Genomic DNA, 19,892 nt, shown 5'->3' with positions numbered 1-19,892 from the left:
AGCATCATCAATTTCAAAAGCTTAATTAAAAGGGACATGCACTCTCTCAAACTCAAATAAGGCAGCGTTTGAACATACTTTGCAGTGGCATAGTATGGGCGAATACGAAGAAGGAATTTATTGCAGTTTGAAGATAAAATTTCATTCTAATATTGCTTAAGAGAAAATTTTAAGTCTCAAAGAGCAAAATTTTTGATGAAAATATTTCCAAAGACAAGAATGGAGTATATTTACAGACCGATCTGAACTATATAGGACAAGGGTGTCGAAAAGCCTAACATAAGTCACTGTGTCGAATTTCAGCGAAATCGGATATTAAGCGCGTCTTTTATGGGGCCAAGACTTTAAATCGGGGGATCGGTCTATATGGCAGCTATATCTAAATCTGGAGCGATCTGGGCCAAATTAAAAAAGGATATAGAAGAGCTTAACACATCTCACTGTCCCACATTTCAGCGAAATCGGACAATAAATCGGCAGACCGGTATATATCGCAGCTATGGACCAAATTGAAAAAAAGATGGCGAGGTTCCTAGCATAACTCACTGTCCCAAATTTGGCGAATTCGGAAAATAAATGCTCCTTTTATGGGCCAGCTCCTTTTATGCCAGCTATATTCAAATCTGAACCGATCTGGGGCCAAACTGTAGGAGGATGTCGAAGGTCCTAACACAACTCACTGTCCCAAAATTCGGCGAAATAGGGCAATAAAAGTGTCTCCTTATTTTTTTTTTCATTATACCTATCACCATAAAGATGTATACTTATTTAGTCATTTCGTTTGTATTGTAACACCTCGAAATATTGAACGGGAACCCTATAAAGTGTATGTATTCCTGATCGTCTTGACATTATAAGTCGATCTACCAATGTTCGTTCGCCCTTCTGTCCAAATCACGATATCGTTCGAACGAACATTGATATCCGCTTGAAATTTTGACTTTTTGAGCCTCTATAGACCTCAATTTTCAACCACTTTGGCTGACTTTTGACTTCCGTTTTGACTTCCGTCATATGTACTGAGTATGATCCGTATCGGTCTATAAATTAATATAGCCCCCATGTTTTCTTGAGCCCCTGAGTCGATCTAGCCATGTCCGTCCGTCCATCTGTCGAAATCGCGATAGCGGTCAAACGCGTAGAGCTAGCCACTTAAAATTTTGCACAGATACTTCCTATTGATGTAGGTCGTTGGGGAATGCAAATGGGCCATATGGGTGCAAATTTGGATATAACTCCCATATAAACCGATTTCCCGATTTGACTTCTTGAGCCCGTGGAAGCCGCAATTTTTGTCCGATTTGGCTGAAATTTAGCTTGATGTGTTCTGTTACGACTTCCAACAACTGTGCCAAATACGGTCCGAATTGATCTATAACCTGATATAGCCCCCATATAAACCGATCTCCCGATTAGACTTCTTGAGCCCATAAAACCCGCAATTTTTGTTCGATTAAGCTGAAATTTTGCACGTAGTGTTCTATTATGACTTTCGACAGCTGTGCCAATTACGATCCAAATCAGTCTATAACCTGATATAGCTCCCATATAAACCGATCTCCCGATTTGATTTCTTGAGCCCTTACAAGCCGCAATTTTTGTTCGATTTGGCTGAAATTTTGCATTTGGTGTTCTGTTACGACTTTCAACAACTATGCCAAATACGGTCTAAATCGGTTTATAACCTGATATAGCTCCCATATAAACCGATCCCCCGATTTGACTTCTTGAGCCCCTGGAAGCCGCAAGTTTTGTCCTATTTGGCTGAAATTTTGCATTTGGTGTTCTATTACGACTTTCAACAACTATGCCAAATACGGTCTAAATCAGTCTTTAACTTGATATAGCTCTCATGTAAACCGGTCTCTCGATCATCCTCGTTCGGTTCCCAGAAGCTTTGATATTTGCTGTTTTGACAGAAATTTGGTTTGTAGTTCAAATTATGCCCTTCAATTTACTTTTTTTGTATAAATTTTTAGCAAAAACCATGGTGGTGGGTTCCCAAGATTCTCATCGGCCGAACTTAGCTCGCTTCAACTTGTTCTAATTTTAATGTTCCTAACTTTGTCATTTTCCGTCGTTGGGCAAGATTTATCTAGCAGCTGTCTTTAAAACTGAATACACTTTGCTGCCCAGGTTAATCCCCTAGCTTCATCGCACGTAAGTTATTGCTCGTTTAGAACGAAATAACGATTGAAAACAGCAGTGCGGGTTTAAATCGTTACCTCATCAATCCTTGCTGCAAATACCTGCCACTGAAATCAACTTGATTGCTTATGCATCTTGGCTGTCATTGCTTGCAACAAAGCAAACAATTTGTCACTGCATCAGCATGACTCCTTGCACAGACACATTAACCTCTGTCGTTCTAGTTTTTCCAATTGGGGACAGGTTTAGCTACAGTAGTAATGAAAAACAGCCACTAAAGAATAAATGTTAGCAAGAAAGCAGAGAAAACAAACGACATTCGATGACAACAAGGCAGGCAATACATTGTCATTGACAGACAGACAGACAGACATGCTTGGGATTTATGCAAAAGCAAACAAGAAAAACAGCAATCTTCATTTGAAAGTAGAGTGATGGGCACTTTATTATCCTCGTAAACGTAAACAGAGTACCACTACTACTACTACTACCACTACCACTACTACACATCAAAACCAAAGGATGCAATTTATTGCAAAATTGTTTTGCTATGTACGTAGTGAAGGGGTAAGCACACTGTGCCAACATGATCAAATCTTTCTTCTCAGCTATGAGTTCACCGCATGGTTGTGAATGACACTCGATACTCCTATTGAGACCATTTCTTCTGGTAAAGAAGTATTGGGAGTATGCTTTTTGTACAGATTTACAAACTTATTTAATTCAATCTTTATGGTCCGCAGGTATTTTGAAAGCGAATTGTGTTTACATATCTTATTTATGGTAAACTTCTTTTCCGTCAACATACATCAGTAAGGAGTATTAGAAAATAAAAGGAAAACAGGACTAAATCCGAAAAATATATTCTTTCCAGACAAAATCTTAATAAACATTTCTCTAACGACAAAATGGGAATGATACATAGATAAAAAATCACAATTAGTCTAATTGCCACCAAAGACATAACTTACAATGAAATTTTCTCTCCAGACAAGGAGGTTTCAATAACATTTTCTCTAAAAACTAAATTTCAATGAAACCTCTCCAGAGACAAACATTAAAAAAAAAATCTCCAAAGACCAAGGTAGGTTAGCTAAGGTTGAAAAAAGGGTGCGAATATTAATCCGCCTCATGGACATACATCTTAAGCCAGTAATCGGCTTGTTGTGTGCTCTAAATACTAAAAAAGTAGCCTCGAAAAAGAAAATCTAAATTAAGAATTCCGTGCTTCTTACAAAATGCATAATTGTTTTCCATGTCACGCCCCTAAGTTGGTTCATGTCTGGTATTGTGACCCCACCTAAGTGCCGGAATCTGTTCGACGCGAAAACCGGGCAATGCTCCAACGTCTTATAATTTTCCCCACATAACCTACACATACTATTGGGTTGCCCAAAAAGTAATTGCGGATTTTTTAAAAGAAAGTAAATGCATTTTTAATAAAAGTTAGAATGAATTTTAATCAAATATACTTTTTCTACACTTTTTTTCTAAAGCAAGCTAAAAGTAACAGCTGATAACTGACAGAAGAAAGAATGCAATTACAGAGTCACAAGTTGTGAAAAAATTTGTCAACGCCGACTATATGAAAAATCCGCAATTACTTTTTGGGCAACCCAATATTACTTGCCGCACCGATTTTACATAATTGAGCTCGTAGTCCTATGTGTCCCGTTATAATACCAATAACTATACTGACCTCCTTCTTACTTCCTTCCAGTAATAGCCTAGCCTAGGATTTTCGCCATCCTACCGACCGTTTCGCTGTTCCACAGGGTTGAATGCGCATTCGTCGCCCACGCCCTTAACTCGGACAGCGTCGACTCGAAAGGCTTCCAAGTAACCAGGTTTATTGACGGCAGTCCTCTGGCCTTCACTGTCAAATCGTATGCCCTTTCATTTTCCCTTATTCCGTTATGACCCAGCAACCAAGCGATGCGGATTTTGCCATCCTCAGAGAAGGCGTTAATCTCCTTCCTACACTGCAAGACTGTTCGTGAACTTACCGACCTGGTTGTTATTGCCCTTATAGCCTTGTAACGATCCACCACGAAGTGCCCTACTTCCGCTGAGAATGGCTACCTTCTTTACAATTGAACTTACCACAAAGTTGAAACGGGTAAAGAAAAATTAGCGAGAAAATAATTTGTAAGGGATAGCGAAATTTTGGCCTTCTTTTGAATTTTATTATCTGGACAGCAAAATATGAATCGCGTTTTTAATAATTCAATCAAAACAGTCCGTTCAATATTCAAATTAATAAAAGAAAAATGTGAACAAAATTTCTCCGAAATAATTAAAACACAACTTAGATGTTCAAGTTTCAAAATGAGAATGAAAATGTTCTAAACTGACAAGAAAATATTACAAACTGAATATTCCAAAAGGCTTCTATGTTTCTTCGTAAATAAATGAGTCCAAAAGGCTTCTATGTTTCTTAAAGTACAATAAGTGCAAGTACATTATTATTGCGGTAGTTAAAAATTCTTCACCATGGAAAAGTAGTTACAGCCTGTTTACTGTCCCTAAAGATGTTCACACTCGACGTCCTCGCCACCACCTCACGCATTCCATAATCGCCCTGATTTACGCCTGCAGGACCGTATTATGGTCAGGCAGTCTAAAACAGATCACAGCCCTTGAGTTCTCAATGTAAACCCCCAGGCCCACTCTGTCCTCTAGCTTTGACCCATCCCTGTAGCATGATCTTTCAGATGGCAACGCTAGGGTTCCGTTAGTCCAAGACTGTGCCGCTGGCAGCAGATCTCGCACTCGACCTCAAGTGTCGTCTCAGGTACCCGATCGGAAATCTCTTAGCTTCATTCCATGTTTCATATCGTCGCCTCGATTTTCCTCAATGGTATGACCTGCCCCTATCTTCTATCCCTTCTCCCAATGTCTTATGTGTCATAGCCGTAATGGCTGCCACACACTTAATCTGTATGTCTATGGGTCGGATTTCCATTGCCCTAGTAGGAGTGGTCCTCATCGCTCCGTCTATGCCAAGACAACATGTTCTCTGAACCCGTTGTATTATCCTTACGTTGCATTTTTTTTCCATTGCATTCCATCAAACTACTGTGGATTAAGTTTGTATTGGTCCAATCACGCTCCTGTAGAGTCAGTGGACTTTCCTAGGATTCATCCCCATCGCGAGTCTACGGCCTGTCTACATAGTGCCCAACATCTGAGAGACTTCTGAGTACGCTCCTGAATGTGACACCTTCAAAGACCAACTTTCTAAGAAATTTTCCCTAAAAACAAAATTTCATTTAAAATTTTCTAAGGCAAATTTTTAAAAAATTTTCTGCAAAGGAAAAATTTTTAAGAAAAAAGAAAAGTTCGACGGTGAATTGGTCTAATAAACACAAGTCACTGTTCAATATTGGTCTTTTTGGCAGCTATATCCAAATTTAGACCGATCTGGACCATATAGGACACGGATTTTGAAAAGCCTAACATAAGTCACTGTGTCAAATTTAAGCGAACTCAGATAATAAATGCGCATTTTACGAGGCCAAGAGCTAAAATCGAGAAATCGATCTATATGGCAGTAATATCCAAATCTGGACCGATCTGGACCAACTTCAAAAAGGATATCGAGGGGCCTAACACAACTCACTGTACCACAGTTCAGTGATATCGGACAAACAATGCGCTTTTTATGGGCCCAAGACCTTAAATCGCCATACTATATGGCAGCTATACCCAAATCTGGCCGATCTGGGAAAAGCTGAAGAAGGATTTCGAGTGACCTAACGCAACTCACTGTCTCAAATTTCACCCAAATCGGGTAATAAATGTGGCTTTTATGGGCCCAAGACCTTAGAAGAGAAGAGAAATCGGTCTATATGGTCTAGACCGCTCTAGGCCAAACTGAAAAAGATTGTCGAGTGGCCTAACACAACTCACTGTCTCAAATTTCAGCAAAATCGGATAATTAAAGTGGCTTTTATGAATCAAAGACCTTAAATCGGCAGATCGGTCTATATGGGGGTATATTAATCTAGTCATTCCGTTTGTAACACCTCGATTCGATTCTCTGATTCGATCTAGCCATGTCCGTCCGTCTTTCGAAATCACGATTGCGGCCGTGACCAGCGACCTACATCAATATTAAGTATCTATTGATACTTAATATTGATGTAGGTCGCTGGGTATTGGACCATATCGGTTCAGATTTGGATATAGCTCTCATACAAACCGATCTTCCGATTTTACTTCATACAAGCCTTTGCATTTTCGATTTTACTTCATACAAGCCATCTGCATTTGCACATATGAATTTTGTTACGATTTAGAAGAACTGTGCCAAGTACGGTCCAAATCGGCCTATAACCTGATACATCTCCCTTATAAACCGATCTCCCGATTTGACTTCTTGAGCCCCTGGAAGCCAAAATTTTCATCCGATTTGGATGAAATTTTGCACATGGTGTTCCGTTATGACTTCCACTATTCCAAGTACGGTCCAAATCGGATCATAACCTGATACAGCTCCCATATAAACAGATCTCCCTAATATTGAGCCCCTGGAAGCCACAATTTTTATCCGATTTGGCTGAAATTTTGTATGCGATGTTCAGCTTTGACTTTCAACAACTGTGTTGGGTTAGGATAGGTTAGGTTTAAGTGACAGTCTGCCATCAGACTCACTTAGACGTTTTCGACCATTGTGATACCACAGGAACAGAAGAAGGAAGATGCCTTCTAGTTCCTACCGTTGAACCATCCAGATCGCTTTAAAAAGCCCAACAACTTGTAAATGTTCACATTCGCTAAATCAGACAGGTTCTCAAAGAAATGAGAATTTAAAGTGGAACTCCTTCTGACTGCTAGTGCGGGACACTCACACACAGAAGGTGTTCTACAGTATCTTCTTCTTCCATGTCCTTCGGGCCTGATCCTGAAAACTTAGCTTAAATGTCGCTAGAGGCAAACCCACAGATCCCAGTATCCCTGGAATGTGTAGGGTAGTTCGTAGTCTCGCAAGCTCATCCGCTTTACAATTCCCTGGGATATCTGTGTGGCCCGGCACCCAGAACCGGCTGTCTGAGAAGATATTTATGCCAATCGTCGTAACGGCATTATACCTTAGGCACTACACACTGCAGTGGTCGGGTAACCTTTCTTTTAGAGTACACCCCAAAGCCCACCTGGTCGTTTAGCTTGGAAACATCGCTATAGAAATCTATGTAACTTCTGTTGTTCCAATCGATTCTATCAGTAATAGTGGTACAGTACTTTTTATCAAAAAGCGACTCAGGTAGGATGTAATCCACACTGTCTGGAACATCGGATATTATATCAAGGATAACACAAGGATAGCCGCCACATGGCCAAAGAGAAAGCTCTCTTAACCTCATGGCAGTGGTCGCTGCAGATGGTGTCGTCCTCAGTGCGCGACTGTGATGCACAAACAAGCCATCCTTTGGATCCGATTAAGTATTGAGCAGTAGGTGGACTTTTGAAGCGCCGTCCACCAAACCACAACACCATATAGCATTATAGGTCTGACAACTGCAGTATATACCCAATGCATGACTCGCGGTCTAAACCAACCAACTTTTGCCAATGGCTCTCTTGCAGGTGTATAGGGCAAGAGTTGCCTTTCTTGCCCTTTCCAAAATGTTGGATTTGAAGTTCAATTTCCTGTCCAGCAAAGCACCCAGGTATTTTGCGCTTTCTGTAAATAGAATATTCTCATCTCCCAAGGAGGAGAGAATGTTCCTCTTTCCTTCTAAGGAGACAGGTTTCACTGTAGGCAACAACTATATCTCCTGCTGAAAAGAACTACTTCTGTCTTGCACGGATTTATATCTAGACCACTTTCGGTAGCCCACTTTGTTGTTGCACGTCGAGCTTCTTGAAGTATATCTCTTGGATTGCTGGGAATCTTTCCCCCCACCGCATCAACTGTGTTAAGTACGGTCCAAATCGGTCTGTAACCTGAAATAGCTCCCATATAAACCGATCTCCCACATTGACTTCTTGAGCCGCTAGAAGCTGCAATGGGGAGAGGCACAAAGTTTCGGTGTCGACTATTTGAGGGCTCTTGAATTTTCCAATATTAAACTTGTAGAATTTGGATAAGCCAAGTTCATTTGAGCAAACAATTGTTAATCTCAGATTTGGATATAGCTGCCATATAGACCGATCTCTCGATATAAGGTTTTGGGCCCACAAAAGGCTCATGTACTGTCCGATGTCCCCGAAATTTGGAACAGTGAGTTAAGTTAAGCCCCTCGACATATTTCTGCAATTTGGCCTAGATCGATCAGGATTTACATATATATATATATATATATATATATATATATATATATATATATATATATATATATATATATATATATATATATATATATATATATATATATATATATAGACCGATCTCTCGATTTAAGGTTTTGGGCCCATAAAAAGCGCAAATATTGTCCGATGTCGCCGAAATTTCGGACAGTGAGTTAGGTTATACTAAAAAGACCAATACTTTGTTATACACAATTGAACAATGACTTGTACTCATTAGTATTTGGTCCAAATCGGAATATATTTCGATATAGCTGCTATAGCTGCTTATATACCCGAGGTGGTGGGTAGACAAAGTTCGGCCCGGCCAAACTTAACGCCTTTTTACTTGTTATGTCTCCTTTAGGAATACTTTGGAAAACTCCAGATAGTTTGCTATGTGGCAATACATAACAAATTACATTTTTTGTGCAAATTTTATGTGTCTGGGATTTATGTTTTAAAATACGTTTTCTTTAGTTTTTACCTAAACCTTTTTCTTTTTTCTCTTTCCTTCCACAGAGTGAATCCTTTGGAAGTGTTAAATTTGTTGGTATTACGCGTCACAATGGATCAATATGAACGTTACCACTATGAAAAGGATATGTTAAGAAAATTGGCCAATAAATTGGGTCAAATTGAAATTGAATCCCAATGTGATCTCGAACATGTGAGAAATGTTCTCAACTCTAGATTTGAGGAATCAGTGACATATCCCAAGGTATCACAAGATTGGTGTTTCATTGATGGTAAGTTTGTGCAATAAAAACGGCTTTGTAATAAACGTAAGCTTATAAACTTCTTCTTTTTTTCTATCAATGGTAAAGCCTGTACCGCGGAACACTTTTTCCGGGTCGATCGTGCCCAGGAGCATCTCCATTACATTTGCGACATTGCCGTGGACGAACTATTCATATTGGATCATGAGGCTGCCACCATGCCACAGACGCCTGATCAGGAACGTTCATTTGCCGCCTATTCGCATCGTCAGGCGCAAAATGAACGCCGCAACATGGAGCAGCAGGGACAGCCGGGTACTGGTATGAATCTACCCTATGTATACAAACGCATGTTTTGCCATTTCTATTTTCGTAAGAAACCAATACAAATCTAAACTCCAAGGCAATCCACACAAAAAACCAAAACCGCCAAACAAAATTCAGCTTACAAAATTTTAAACCAAAAACCTACCAAATCTACAAAAGGGAATTTTTTACATACCACACAATTTTTTGCTTTACTCACGATTTCCGAAAAAAAAACCAAAACGTAACAAACCAAAAAAATATATAAAAATTTTTGTTCACCTAAGTCTTGTGAGTTAGAATCGAACTATCCCATCTTAAGCTGATGAGCTAGATTTCAGCATACAGCTTAGTCCTTGCTGAATTGAGAATGTTTGTTTAATTGTGCAGCGCGGGAGCATAAGTTTAGTAAGTCTATTGCTTTTTTTCTCTACAAAACGTGAGATTGAATACAAAAACTAACATTACATCTTGACAGCAAAGGCTAAACCGTATACCGAGATCATCCCCTCAACCTCAAAAACAAAACCAAACCAAAACCAAGCCCCTACAAAATAGATACCACACCAATTATCCTTTACTCCGACAATAGGTACGTTCTTAATGTTATATGTATTGCTAGAGTTGTGAATAGAGTGAATTTGACTTAAACCGACCATTGAAAAAATACTACAAAAATCTTAAGGCTACCAATGAATACGATGATGACATGCCAAAGTTGAAGAAAACTACAGAAAACCTATCCGAAGTCGGGCCTTCAAATAAAGATTTCCTGACACTTAACAAAACTTTAAAAATGTTATTAGATGTACGTTATACCTAAAATTCGTGCGGTGTTGACAACAGACATCGCTGCTCGTTATAATTCTCTCGTTTCATCTTTTGTCAATACCTTTGAGGCGGGATCGGCGTGATCTAATTGGCCGGTGTGATACCCAAATTCGGAGTCAAGAAAATTAAAAGCCGCTACCAATCATGAAGTCAATTGGTACAAGCGGATCTCAATGTACTTTGGATTCACGACGAAAATGGCAGTGAGTGCGTGGTTACGGTAAAAACCTGCGAACTTTCATTTCATAACCGATTTTTCACAATAAAGTTAAAAACTGAGCAACAACTTATTGTATATTCTTAACATGCCAAGGAGTACTATTCCAAAATTTCGATGATGCATATTAAGTTAAACAAGTAAAAAGGCGTTAAGTTCGGCCGGGCCGAACTTTGGATGACCAACCACCTCGGGTATATATGAAGACAACCTTTCGTTAAAATCCGGTGAAAAATGCATACCTTATGCTCCGATTTGGACCAAATACCAATAAGTACAAGTTATTGGTCAATTGTGTATAACACAATATTGGTCTTTCTAGTAATATCTTAAAATAAACCGAACTGATCCATATACGACACAGATGAAATCGGATTATAAATGCGCCTTTTATGGGCCCAAGACTTTAAATCGAGATATCGGTGTATATGGCAGTTATCGTCCGAAATCGGACGATAAATACGCCTTTTATGGGCCCAAAACCTTAAATCGACTAATCGGTCCATATGACAGCTATATCCAAATATGGACCGATCTGTACCATATTGCGGAAGTATGTCGAGGGGGTTAACTTAACTCACTGTCCCAAATTTGGGCTGAATCGGACAATAGATGCGCTTTTAATTGGCCCAAAACCTTAAATCGAGAGATCGGTCTATATGGCAGCTATATCCAAATATGGACCGATCTGTACCATATTGCGGAAGTATGTCGAGGGGGTTAACTTAACTCACTGTCCCAAATTTGGGCGCAATCGGACAATAGATGCGCTTTTTATGGGCCCAAAACCTTAAATCGAGAAATCGGTCCATATGGCAGCTACATATATCCAAATCTGGACCTATATCCAAATCTGAGCCAAATTGAAGAAGGATTTCGAGGGGCTTAACTTAACTCACTGTCCCAAATTTGAGCGACATCGGAAAACAAATGCGCCTTTTATGGACCCAAAACCTTAAATCAAGAGATCGGTCCATATGACAGCTATATGCAAATTTGGACCGATCTGGGCCATATTGCAAAGCCTATCGAGGTACTTAACTTTACTCACTGTCCCAAATTTCGGCGCAATCGGACAATAAATGCGCCTTTTATGGGCCCAAAACCTTAAATCGAGAGATCGGTCCATATGACAGCTATATCCAAATCTGAACCGATCTGGGCCAAATTGAAGAAGGATTTTGAAGGGCCTAACACAACTCACTGTTCCAAATTTCGGCGACATCAGACAATAGATGCGCTTTTTATGGGCCCAAATCCTTAAATCGAGAGATCGGTCTATATGGCCGCTATATCAAAATCTGGACCAATCTGGGCCAAATTGAAGAAGGATATCGAAAGGCCTAACACAACTCACTGTTCCAAATTTTTGCAAAATCAGACAATAAATGGGCGTTTTATGGGCCCAAAACCTTAAATCGAGAGATCGGTCCATATGACAGCTATATCCAAATCTGGATCTGGGCCAAATTGAAGAAAGATGTCGAAGGGCTGAACACAACTCACTGTCCCAAATTTCAACAAAATCCGATAATAAATGTGGCTTTTAAGGGCCTAAGACCCTAAATCGGCGGATCGATCTATATGGGGGCTACATCAAGAGATAGTCCGATATAGCCCATCTTCGAACTTAACCTGCTTATGGACAAAAAAAAAGTAATCTGTTCAAAGTTTCAGCTCAATATCTCTATTTTTAAAGACTGTAGCGTGATTTCAACAGACAAAAGGACGGACATGGCTAGATCGTCTTAGATTTTTACGCTGATCAAGAATATATTCTTTATAGAGTCGAAAATGGATATTTCGATGTATTGCAAACGGAAAGAAAAATTTAATATAACCCCATCCTTAGGTGGTGGGTATAAAAAGAAAATGTGTTATATAAATGTTAAAAACTAAACTTATCTTTAATTTTATATAGTGGTCTTAATTGTATTTCTACGGATATTCTACAGATTTATGGCAGTCTTATCGTATTCTTTGGTATTTCACTACTTGACCTCCGTTATGTAGTACTTTATACTTTCACATGTCACCAATAAGATTAATTTGGAATATAACTATTAAGTCTTGGTTGGGTGCATTTATTTTGTTTCTTCATTTGCTTACAATTCTCTGGGGACTTTTCTATAATTCTCAAAACAGGTGATGATGATTTAACCATTGGATCGAAACCTTTGAAAGTTTTTAAATTTAAGAGGTAACAAATTTCTTTATAATTTAGAACTCTAACACCGATATTCACAAAATTTAAAACCCCGTTTACACTGCTCATTAAATCCGGATTTAATGCTGTCGTCAGCTGATTTTATAAAGGGAAAACAGATGATCGAGCCATTAAATCCGAATCTAAAGAGCAATGTAAACGGAGTTTAATGTAGATTTATTTGACAGATTTCCTTAAGAGAACTGTCATATAAACCTATTTTAAGGCTTCATTAAGTTTTGTGAATACGACCGTAAGGCTTGTAGTAGCATCTCTTATTCCAAGCTAAAGTTGTTTAGTAATTGCTAAATTATTGCTTGAAACTAAGATTCATTTTTGGAATAGTGTGAATTTTTTAAGAAAAAAACTCTCTAATTTATGCAGCGCTTACGATCGCCTATTTAGTTTCAACGAAGATGTCTTCGGTTATGGATTCAGGTATTTAAAATTTCCTAATCCTTAGAATAATTATCTATTGTTTAAAAAAACATTAATTCGCTTGAAGTAAACTGGGCTTTAGATTAGTTGTAATGAAAACAGGAACATCTAAGCTCCGAAAATTATTGAAAAATCACTTTGTGACTTCTTGTGTCACCTTTGTGATGGTATAACAATTTTATGAATAACATTTTTATATTTGGTTTTTTTCACATTAGGTAATTGATATCATTAATCATCACTTTCATACAACACGCTCGTGTTTCAATATTTACAATTCATCACTTATGTCACTAATGTTGTGATATTTTATAGAAAACACTGCCTACATATCTTGACGGTTCATTTGTGATAAATAAGATCTCTTTTATGATTGGTGATATTGTTAAGATAATACAAACTATTGGTACCATGCTTGAAACCAAATCATATGAGTTTTTATCATTATTTGAATTGTTGGTATTATATCTTCTTGACACTCATAGATGGAACTTTTTTCGAACAAAACCCTGCAAGAAACATCAATCTAAGAAACATCATGAAAGGAACGCCTTCCTTAAGAAAAATCACATATTTTTAAGGAAAAACACTTTCCGCAGGGAGGAACAAATTTCCAACGATCTAACATTGACCTAAGTAAGGAAGATCCTTCGTAAGAAAGAACATCTTCCTAAATAAGGAAAATCTTCCAAAGGAAGGAACGTATTCCTCAGAAAGGAATATCTTTCTAAGGAAGCAACAACTTTCTAAGCGAAAAAATCTTCCTAACGAATGAACATCTTCCTAAAGAAGGAACGTCTTCCTAGAGAAAGAACATCTTCATAAGGATGAAGCTTATATCTAAAAAAGCTACAACAACCTACCACCATAGCACCGCATATCTATGAAAGGAAAACCTTACTAGGGAAATAACCCCTTCCTAAGAACGGAACATCTTTTTAAGAAATATTTTCCTACAGAGGAAAATGTTCCTGAGGAAGGAAAACCTTACTAGGGGAATAACCCCTTCCTAAGAACGGAACATCTTTTTAAGAAATATTTTTCTACAGAGGAAAATATTCCTGAGGAAGGAACATCTTTCTAAGCAAAGAAGTTCTTCTTTCCAAAGGCAGTTATTTTGTCTAAACCCGCGAGTTTAGAGTTACCTCCAATAATTAAGTATAATTTTGCGATACTTCTTTAAATAACTCCCAACTATAGTTATAAGGCCATTGTGCATTATTGTGAATTATCAATCTTATGTTAAGATATTTCGTGGAAAGTCATGGAGAAGAACTTGGCCACTTATTTCATATCATAATAAGGGTGAACACATAAACTTTGCTCAATGAATATACATTTACTCTTTTCTTTGTCTCAATCATAAATTCCCATAACACCTCTTTACATGAGGTCTGGCGAAGCCTTCCATCATTCAATTCATCTTTTCTCATTGAAGCCCCCCTTGCTGCCGAAGTTGATTCCAACGACCAACCCCCGCATATATAGTCCACTCTTCCTACGGAAATCGGTAAAAAGCATCATTTAATTTATTCCGTTCCCCACAGCTTTCGTTCGGATTCCCTCTTTCTAAACTTCAACAACTTACTAAGGTGTTCCTTATTCTAGAATATTGCCTCTTTCTAGCGTGAGGAAATTATTCCTTAGTAAGGTGTTCTTTACTCTAACAACATGTTGCTTCTAAGGAAATAACTGCTTCCTACAGAAGGAAAATCTTTCTGAAGAAGGAACACATTCACAAGGAAGAAACAGTCCCAAAGAAGGAACATTTTCCTTAAGTAAGAACATCTTCCTAAAGAAAGAACATCATCGTAAAGATGGAACATCTTCCTAAAGAAAGAAAATCTTCCTAAAGAAAGAACATCTTCTTAAAGCAGAAACATCTTCCTACGTTAGGAGTATCTTCCAAAGTAAAATCATTCACCTAAGGAAGGAACATCTTCCTAACGACGGAACATAATTATAAGGAAGGAAAATCATGCCAAAGAAGAACACTTTCCTAAAATTAAAACATCTTCATAGGAAAAAATTATCTTTCCAAAAAAACATCATCTTCCTAAAGAAAGAACATCTTTCTAAGGAAGGAACATCTAACTAAGGAAGGAGCATTTTTATTAGACAGGAACATCTTCCCAAGAAAAGAACATTTTGCTAAGGGAGACAGATTTTCTTAAGACAGAAAACTTTTTGCTAAGAAAGCCAAAGGAGGGAGTCCAGGTAAGGAGCATCAGAAAGAACATCTTACTAAAGAAAGAACATCTTCCTAAGGAAGGCACATGCTCCAAGGAAAGAACATCCTCCAAGAAACGAATATTTTACTAAGGAAATAACATCTTCATAAAAAAGGAACATCTTCCTAAAGAAGGACCATCTTCCTCTGGAAGGGACTTCTTTCTTAAGAAGAAATATCTTCCTAAGAAGGTAAAAATTTTCCAAAGAAGGAAGGTTTTTCTTAGGAAGGAACCTCCTCATAAGGAAGGAACATCTTTCTGAATAAGTAACATCTTCCTAAGTAAGGCACATCCTCCAATAAAGGAACATTCTCTAAAGAAGGATTATCTTACAAAAGGAAGAGCATCTTCATAGAAAAGGGAAATCTGCCTAAAGAATAACCATCTTCCTAAGGAAAAAAAAAATCTTGCTAAGGAATGAACATCTTCCTTAGGAAAGAACATCTTCCATTTTCCTATAAAAGGAACATCTTCGTAAGGAAGGAATATCTTCCCAAGAAAGGAACATCCTACCAAGGAAGGAACATACTTCTAAGAAGGGAATATAGTCCTAAGGAAGGAGCGTCTTCTTAAGGAAGGAATATCTTCCTAAAGGCTGGTACTATGTCCGTTTTCACTTTTTTGAAACGTTACAAAAATCTCAATGATTACATAATACTTTTATTAAAATTGTTTCATAACTTATGGGAGAACTTCCCATTCAATCTGTTCCAAATCAGGAACATAATCTGGAAGGAAAAAAATCTGTCTGAGGGTGGAGCAACTTCTTAAGGAAGGAACATCTGCCTAAGGAGGGAATAACTACCTAAAGATGGAACAACTTCCCAAAAAAAAACATATTCCTAAGGAAAGAATATCTTTCCAAGGAAAGCACACTTTTTTATGGGAGGAACATCTTACTAAGGAAGTAGCATTCTCCTAAGGAAAGAACGTACTTCTAAGTAAGGAAGGAGCATCTCCTTAAGGAAGGAACATCTTTCTAAAGAGAGAACACCTAAGAAAAGAACATCTTCCCATGGAAGAAGCATCATCCTAAGGAAGGAAAAACTTCCAAAGGAAGGAATATCTTACTAAGCAAGAAACATCTTCCTAGGGAAGGAACATTTTCCCAAGAAAGGGGCACCATACTAAAGAATGAATATATTCCTAAGGGAAAAAACATCCCCTAAGCAAGCACCATCCTCTAAGGAAGGAACATCTTTCTAAGGAGAGAGTTACATCTTCCGAAGGATAGAACATCTTTCTACCGAAGGAACACCTTTCTAACGATGGAACATCTTCCTAGAGAAGGATAAACTTTCTAAGGAAGAAACATCTTCCTAAGAAAGGTACATCTTACTAAGGAAGGAACATCTTACTAAGGAAAGAACATCTTCCGAATAAAGAAACATCTTCTTAAGTAGGAAGTAAAATCTTTCTAAGGAAGGAATATTGTCCAGGGAAGGAGTATATTTTTGAGGAAAGAATATCTTTCTAAGGAAGGAACATCTTACTAAGGAATTAACAGCTTCCTAAGTAAGGAACATCTTCCTATGGAATGCACATCTTCCTAAGGAAGGAACATCTGCTAAGGAAGGAACATCTAACTAAGGAAAGGACATCTTCCTAAGGAAGGAGCAAATTCTTAAGGAAGGAATATTGTCCAGGGGAGAAGCATATTTTAAAGGAAGGAACACCTTCCTAGAGAAGAAAAAACTTCGTAAGAAAGAAACATCTTTCTAAGGATGTAACTTCTTACTAAGGAAAGAATATCTTCCTTAGGAAGGAACATCTACTTATGTAAGGAATATCTTCCTAAGGAAGGAATATTGTCCAGGGAAGAAGCATAGTTTTAAAGAAGAAACATTTTCATAAAGATGGAACATCATCCTAAGAAAAGAACATCTTCCTTATAAAGGAACATCTTTCTAAGAAAGGAACATCTTTCTAAGGAAGGAACGTCTTACTGAGTTAAGAACATTTTCCTAAGGAAGGAATATCTTCTTAAAGAAGGAGTATCTTCCAAAAAGCGAATAACATCTTCCAAAGGAAGGAATATTGTCTAGGGAAGGAGCATCCTTTTACGGAGGGAATATCTTTCCAAGGAAGGAGCATCTTCTTAAGAATGAAACATCTTCCTAAGGAAGGAAAATCTTTCTAAGCTAGAAAATATTCCAAAGGAAGGAACATCTTTTTAAGTAAGAAACATCTCTCTTAGGAAGGAAGAAACATCTTCCTAAAGAAGGAACACCCGCTAAGGAAGGAACATCTTGCTGAGGCAGGTACATCGTCTGAGGAAGGAACATCTTTCTATAGAAGTAACATCTTCCTAAGCAAGAAACATTTTACTAAAGAACATCTAAGTAAGGAACATACTTTAAAGGCAGAAATATCTTCTTAAAGAACTTCTTCCTTAAACATTCCTAAAGAAGAAACCATCTTCCTATTAGATGAACGCCTTACTAAGAAAAGAACAGCTTGCTATTAAAGGAACATATAGCTAGGAAAGGTAAACCTTTCAAAGAAAAGTATTCTTTATAAGAACAAAACACCTTGTAATGAAAGGAAAACTTCGACCTTAAAGGAATATAGTTATACGAAGGAAACCTTCCTATGGATGGACTTTCTCTTTTTGGAAGAAACGCCCTCCTCTTGAAGGAATGCTGTCCTCTGGAAGGAAAGCTTTCCTCTGAAAGAAATGTCATCCTATGGAAGGATTACCTTCCCATGCAAGGATTACCTTCCTACGCAAGGCTTACTTTCTTGTGAAAGGATTGTCTTACTACGGAAGTATTACCTTCCTGTGGAAGTATTACCTTCCTATGGATTGATTACCTTCCTATGAAAGAATTAACTTCCTATGGAAGGACTACCTTCCTATGGAAGGACTACCTTCCTATGGAAGGACTACCTTCCTATGGAAGGACTACCTTCCTATGGAAGAATTTCCTTCCTTTGGAAGCATTACCTTCCTATGGTAGGATTACCTTCCTATGGTAGGATTACGTTTCTATGATAGGATTACCTTCCTATGGAAGAATTACTTTTCTATCGAAGGATTACCTTCCTATCGAAGGATTATCTTCCCATTGAAGAATTACCTTCCTATGGAAGGATTACCTTTCTATGGATAAAATATCTTCCGAAGGAAGGATTACCTTCGTGGAGAAGTGTAACCGTCATATAAAAAATTATTTTTGTACAATAAAAAGAGATTACCTTAACAGAAAGGATTGCTTTCCTATGAAATGATTTCCTTGGTAAGAATACATTGTTTTAAATATAATATCCCCCAATTGGGAAAGACACTTTCCTATACATGAAACTCTTGCCTATAAAAATAACAGCTTTCCAAAGAAATAGGAAGAAATAGTTATTTTTATGGAGTGTCTAACTTTGGAAGGGAAAAATCTTCGATAATTTGTAATAACCTCATTTTAGATTTTTAGATTAAATCTTTAAAGAAAAGTAATTACATCGATATTCTTCAATGTGTTTTAGTTATTTATACCAAAAAAAAATCAGTTTTCTTGAATTATTCTTATTTTTGTTTTGTACGTATTTTTCTCTATTTTTTTCGTATGTCATTAATGTCGGATCATGAAGTGCAATGAAGTAAATATTTTCGGGCTTATAACATGTTATCATTAGTTTCGCATTAAAACTACACCTATCACAAATAGTCTATATAGGTATTTTTATTTGCTTTTTATAAGTTTTTTTTCTCAACATGTCTTTTTAATAAAAATTTAAATTTCTATTTTTTTATTTTTTTGGGAAACACCTACTCCACGACACATAAAAGCCCTATACTGGAGCAAACTTCCGATGCCGTATTATTAGCTGCCCAGACTGGCGATTTATTGATGGTAGAGTTCAAGCAATATTGTCTTAAGTAAAAAACAAAATTAAATGTTGAAAGCTAGAAACTGTCCCTTGTTCAATGTATTTTGAGAAATTTGTCTCATTGAAGTATGTGGGTAAAAGTTGTTTTTAAGCATTTTAATTTTGTAATTTCCGACTTTGAGCTTTGATTTCAAATAAAGTAAGCATTTTATGTTAATGACATCTCAGTAGGATTTGTTGGATATGGTCAATATATACACGCTACTGTTTATAACAAACAGTCATTGTCTATATTAGAAACAAGTTGAAAGCCAAAGTCAATGGCCTAAACTTGTTTCATTTAAAATTTCAAATGGAAAAAGCCATTAACAAATCGGTTATATGGGCCATATTTTGCAAATCATATTGAAATATTAAAGACATAAAATGATCTAAACACAAACAAGTTTATTTGTTTTTGCGAAATACTCTCTTTGCTCTATTTGTATGTAAAGTTCAGCGACTTCATAAAATACCAAATATTTTAAACTTTACAGCTTTGTTGTTTTGTCCCTTGTCCATTTCCCGTGTATGGCTGTGTTCTTAAAGAAAATTTGATAAGTTGTTTGTCTATTGTTTGTTTCCTTGTCTTTTTCTGAAATTATAATTTAACGTTGTAAGTTTAATGTTTGCTATTTTTT

General features: G+C 37.3%; 1 protein-coding gene across 1 annotated transcript in view; it reads left to right on the top strand.

Moving 5' to 3' along the window:
* LOC106092427 (eye-specific diacylglycerol kinase) overlaps positions 1 to 19,892 on the top strand; it is a 92,503-nt gene that overhangs the window by 61,267 nt on the left and 11,344 nt on the right. Inside the window, exons 9-13 of the mRNA XM_059366881.1 lie at positions 8,962 to 9,188; positions 9,267 to 9,479; positions 12,658 to 12,712; positions 13,103 to 13,156; positions 19,172 to 19,235. Of these exons, the coding sequence (XP_059222864.1) occupies positions 8,962 to 9,188; positions 9,267 to 9,479; positions 12,658 to 12,712; positions 13,103 to 13,156; positions 19,172 to 19,235 (613 nt within the window). The remainder of the gene's footprint in view (positions 1 to 8,961; positions 9,189 to 9,266; positions 9,480 to 12,657; positions 12,713 to 13,102; positions 13,157 to 19,171; positions 19,236 to 19,892) is intronic.

This window comes from Stomoxys calcitrans, chromosome 4 (genome assembly GCF_963082655.1).
Source record: "Stomoxys calcitrans chromosome 4, idStoCalc2.1, whole genome shotgun sequence".
Classification (NCBI taxonomy): domain Eukaryota; kingdom Metazoa; phylum Arthropoda; class Insecta; order Diptera; family Muscidae; genus Stomoxys; species Stomoxys calcitrans.
Note: the sequence above shows the minus strand (reverse complement) of the source record. Positions and strands in the feature narration are given on the sequence as shown.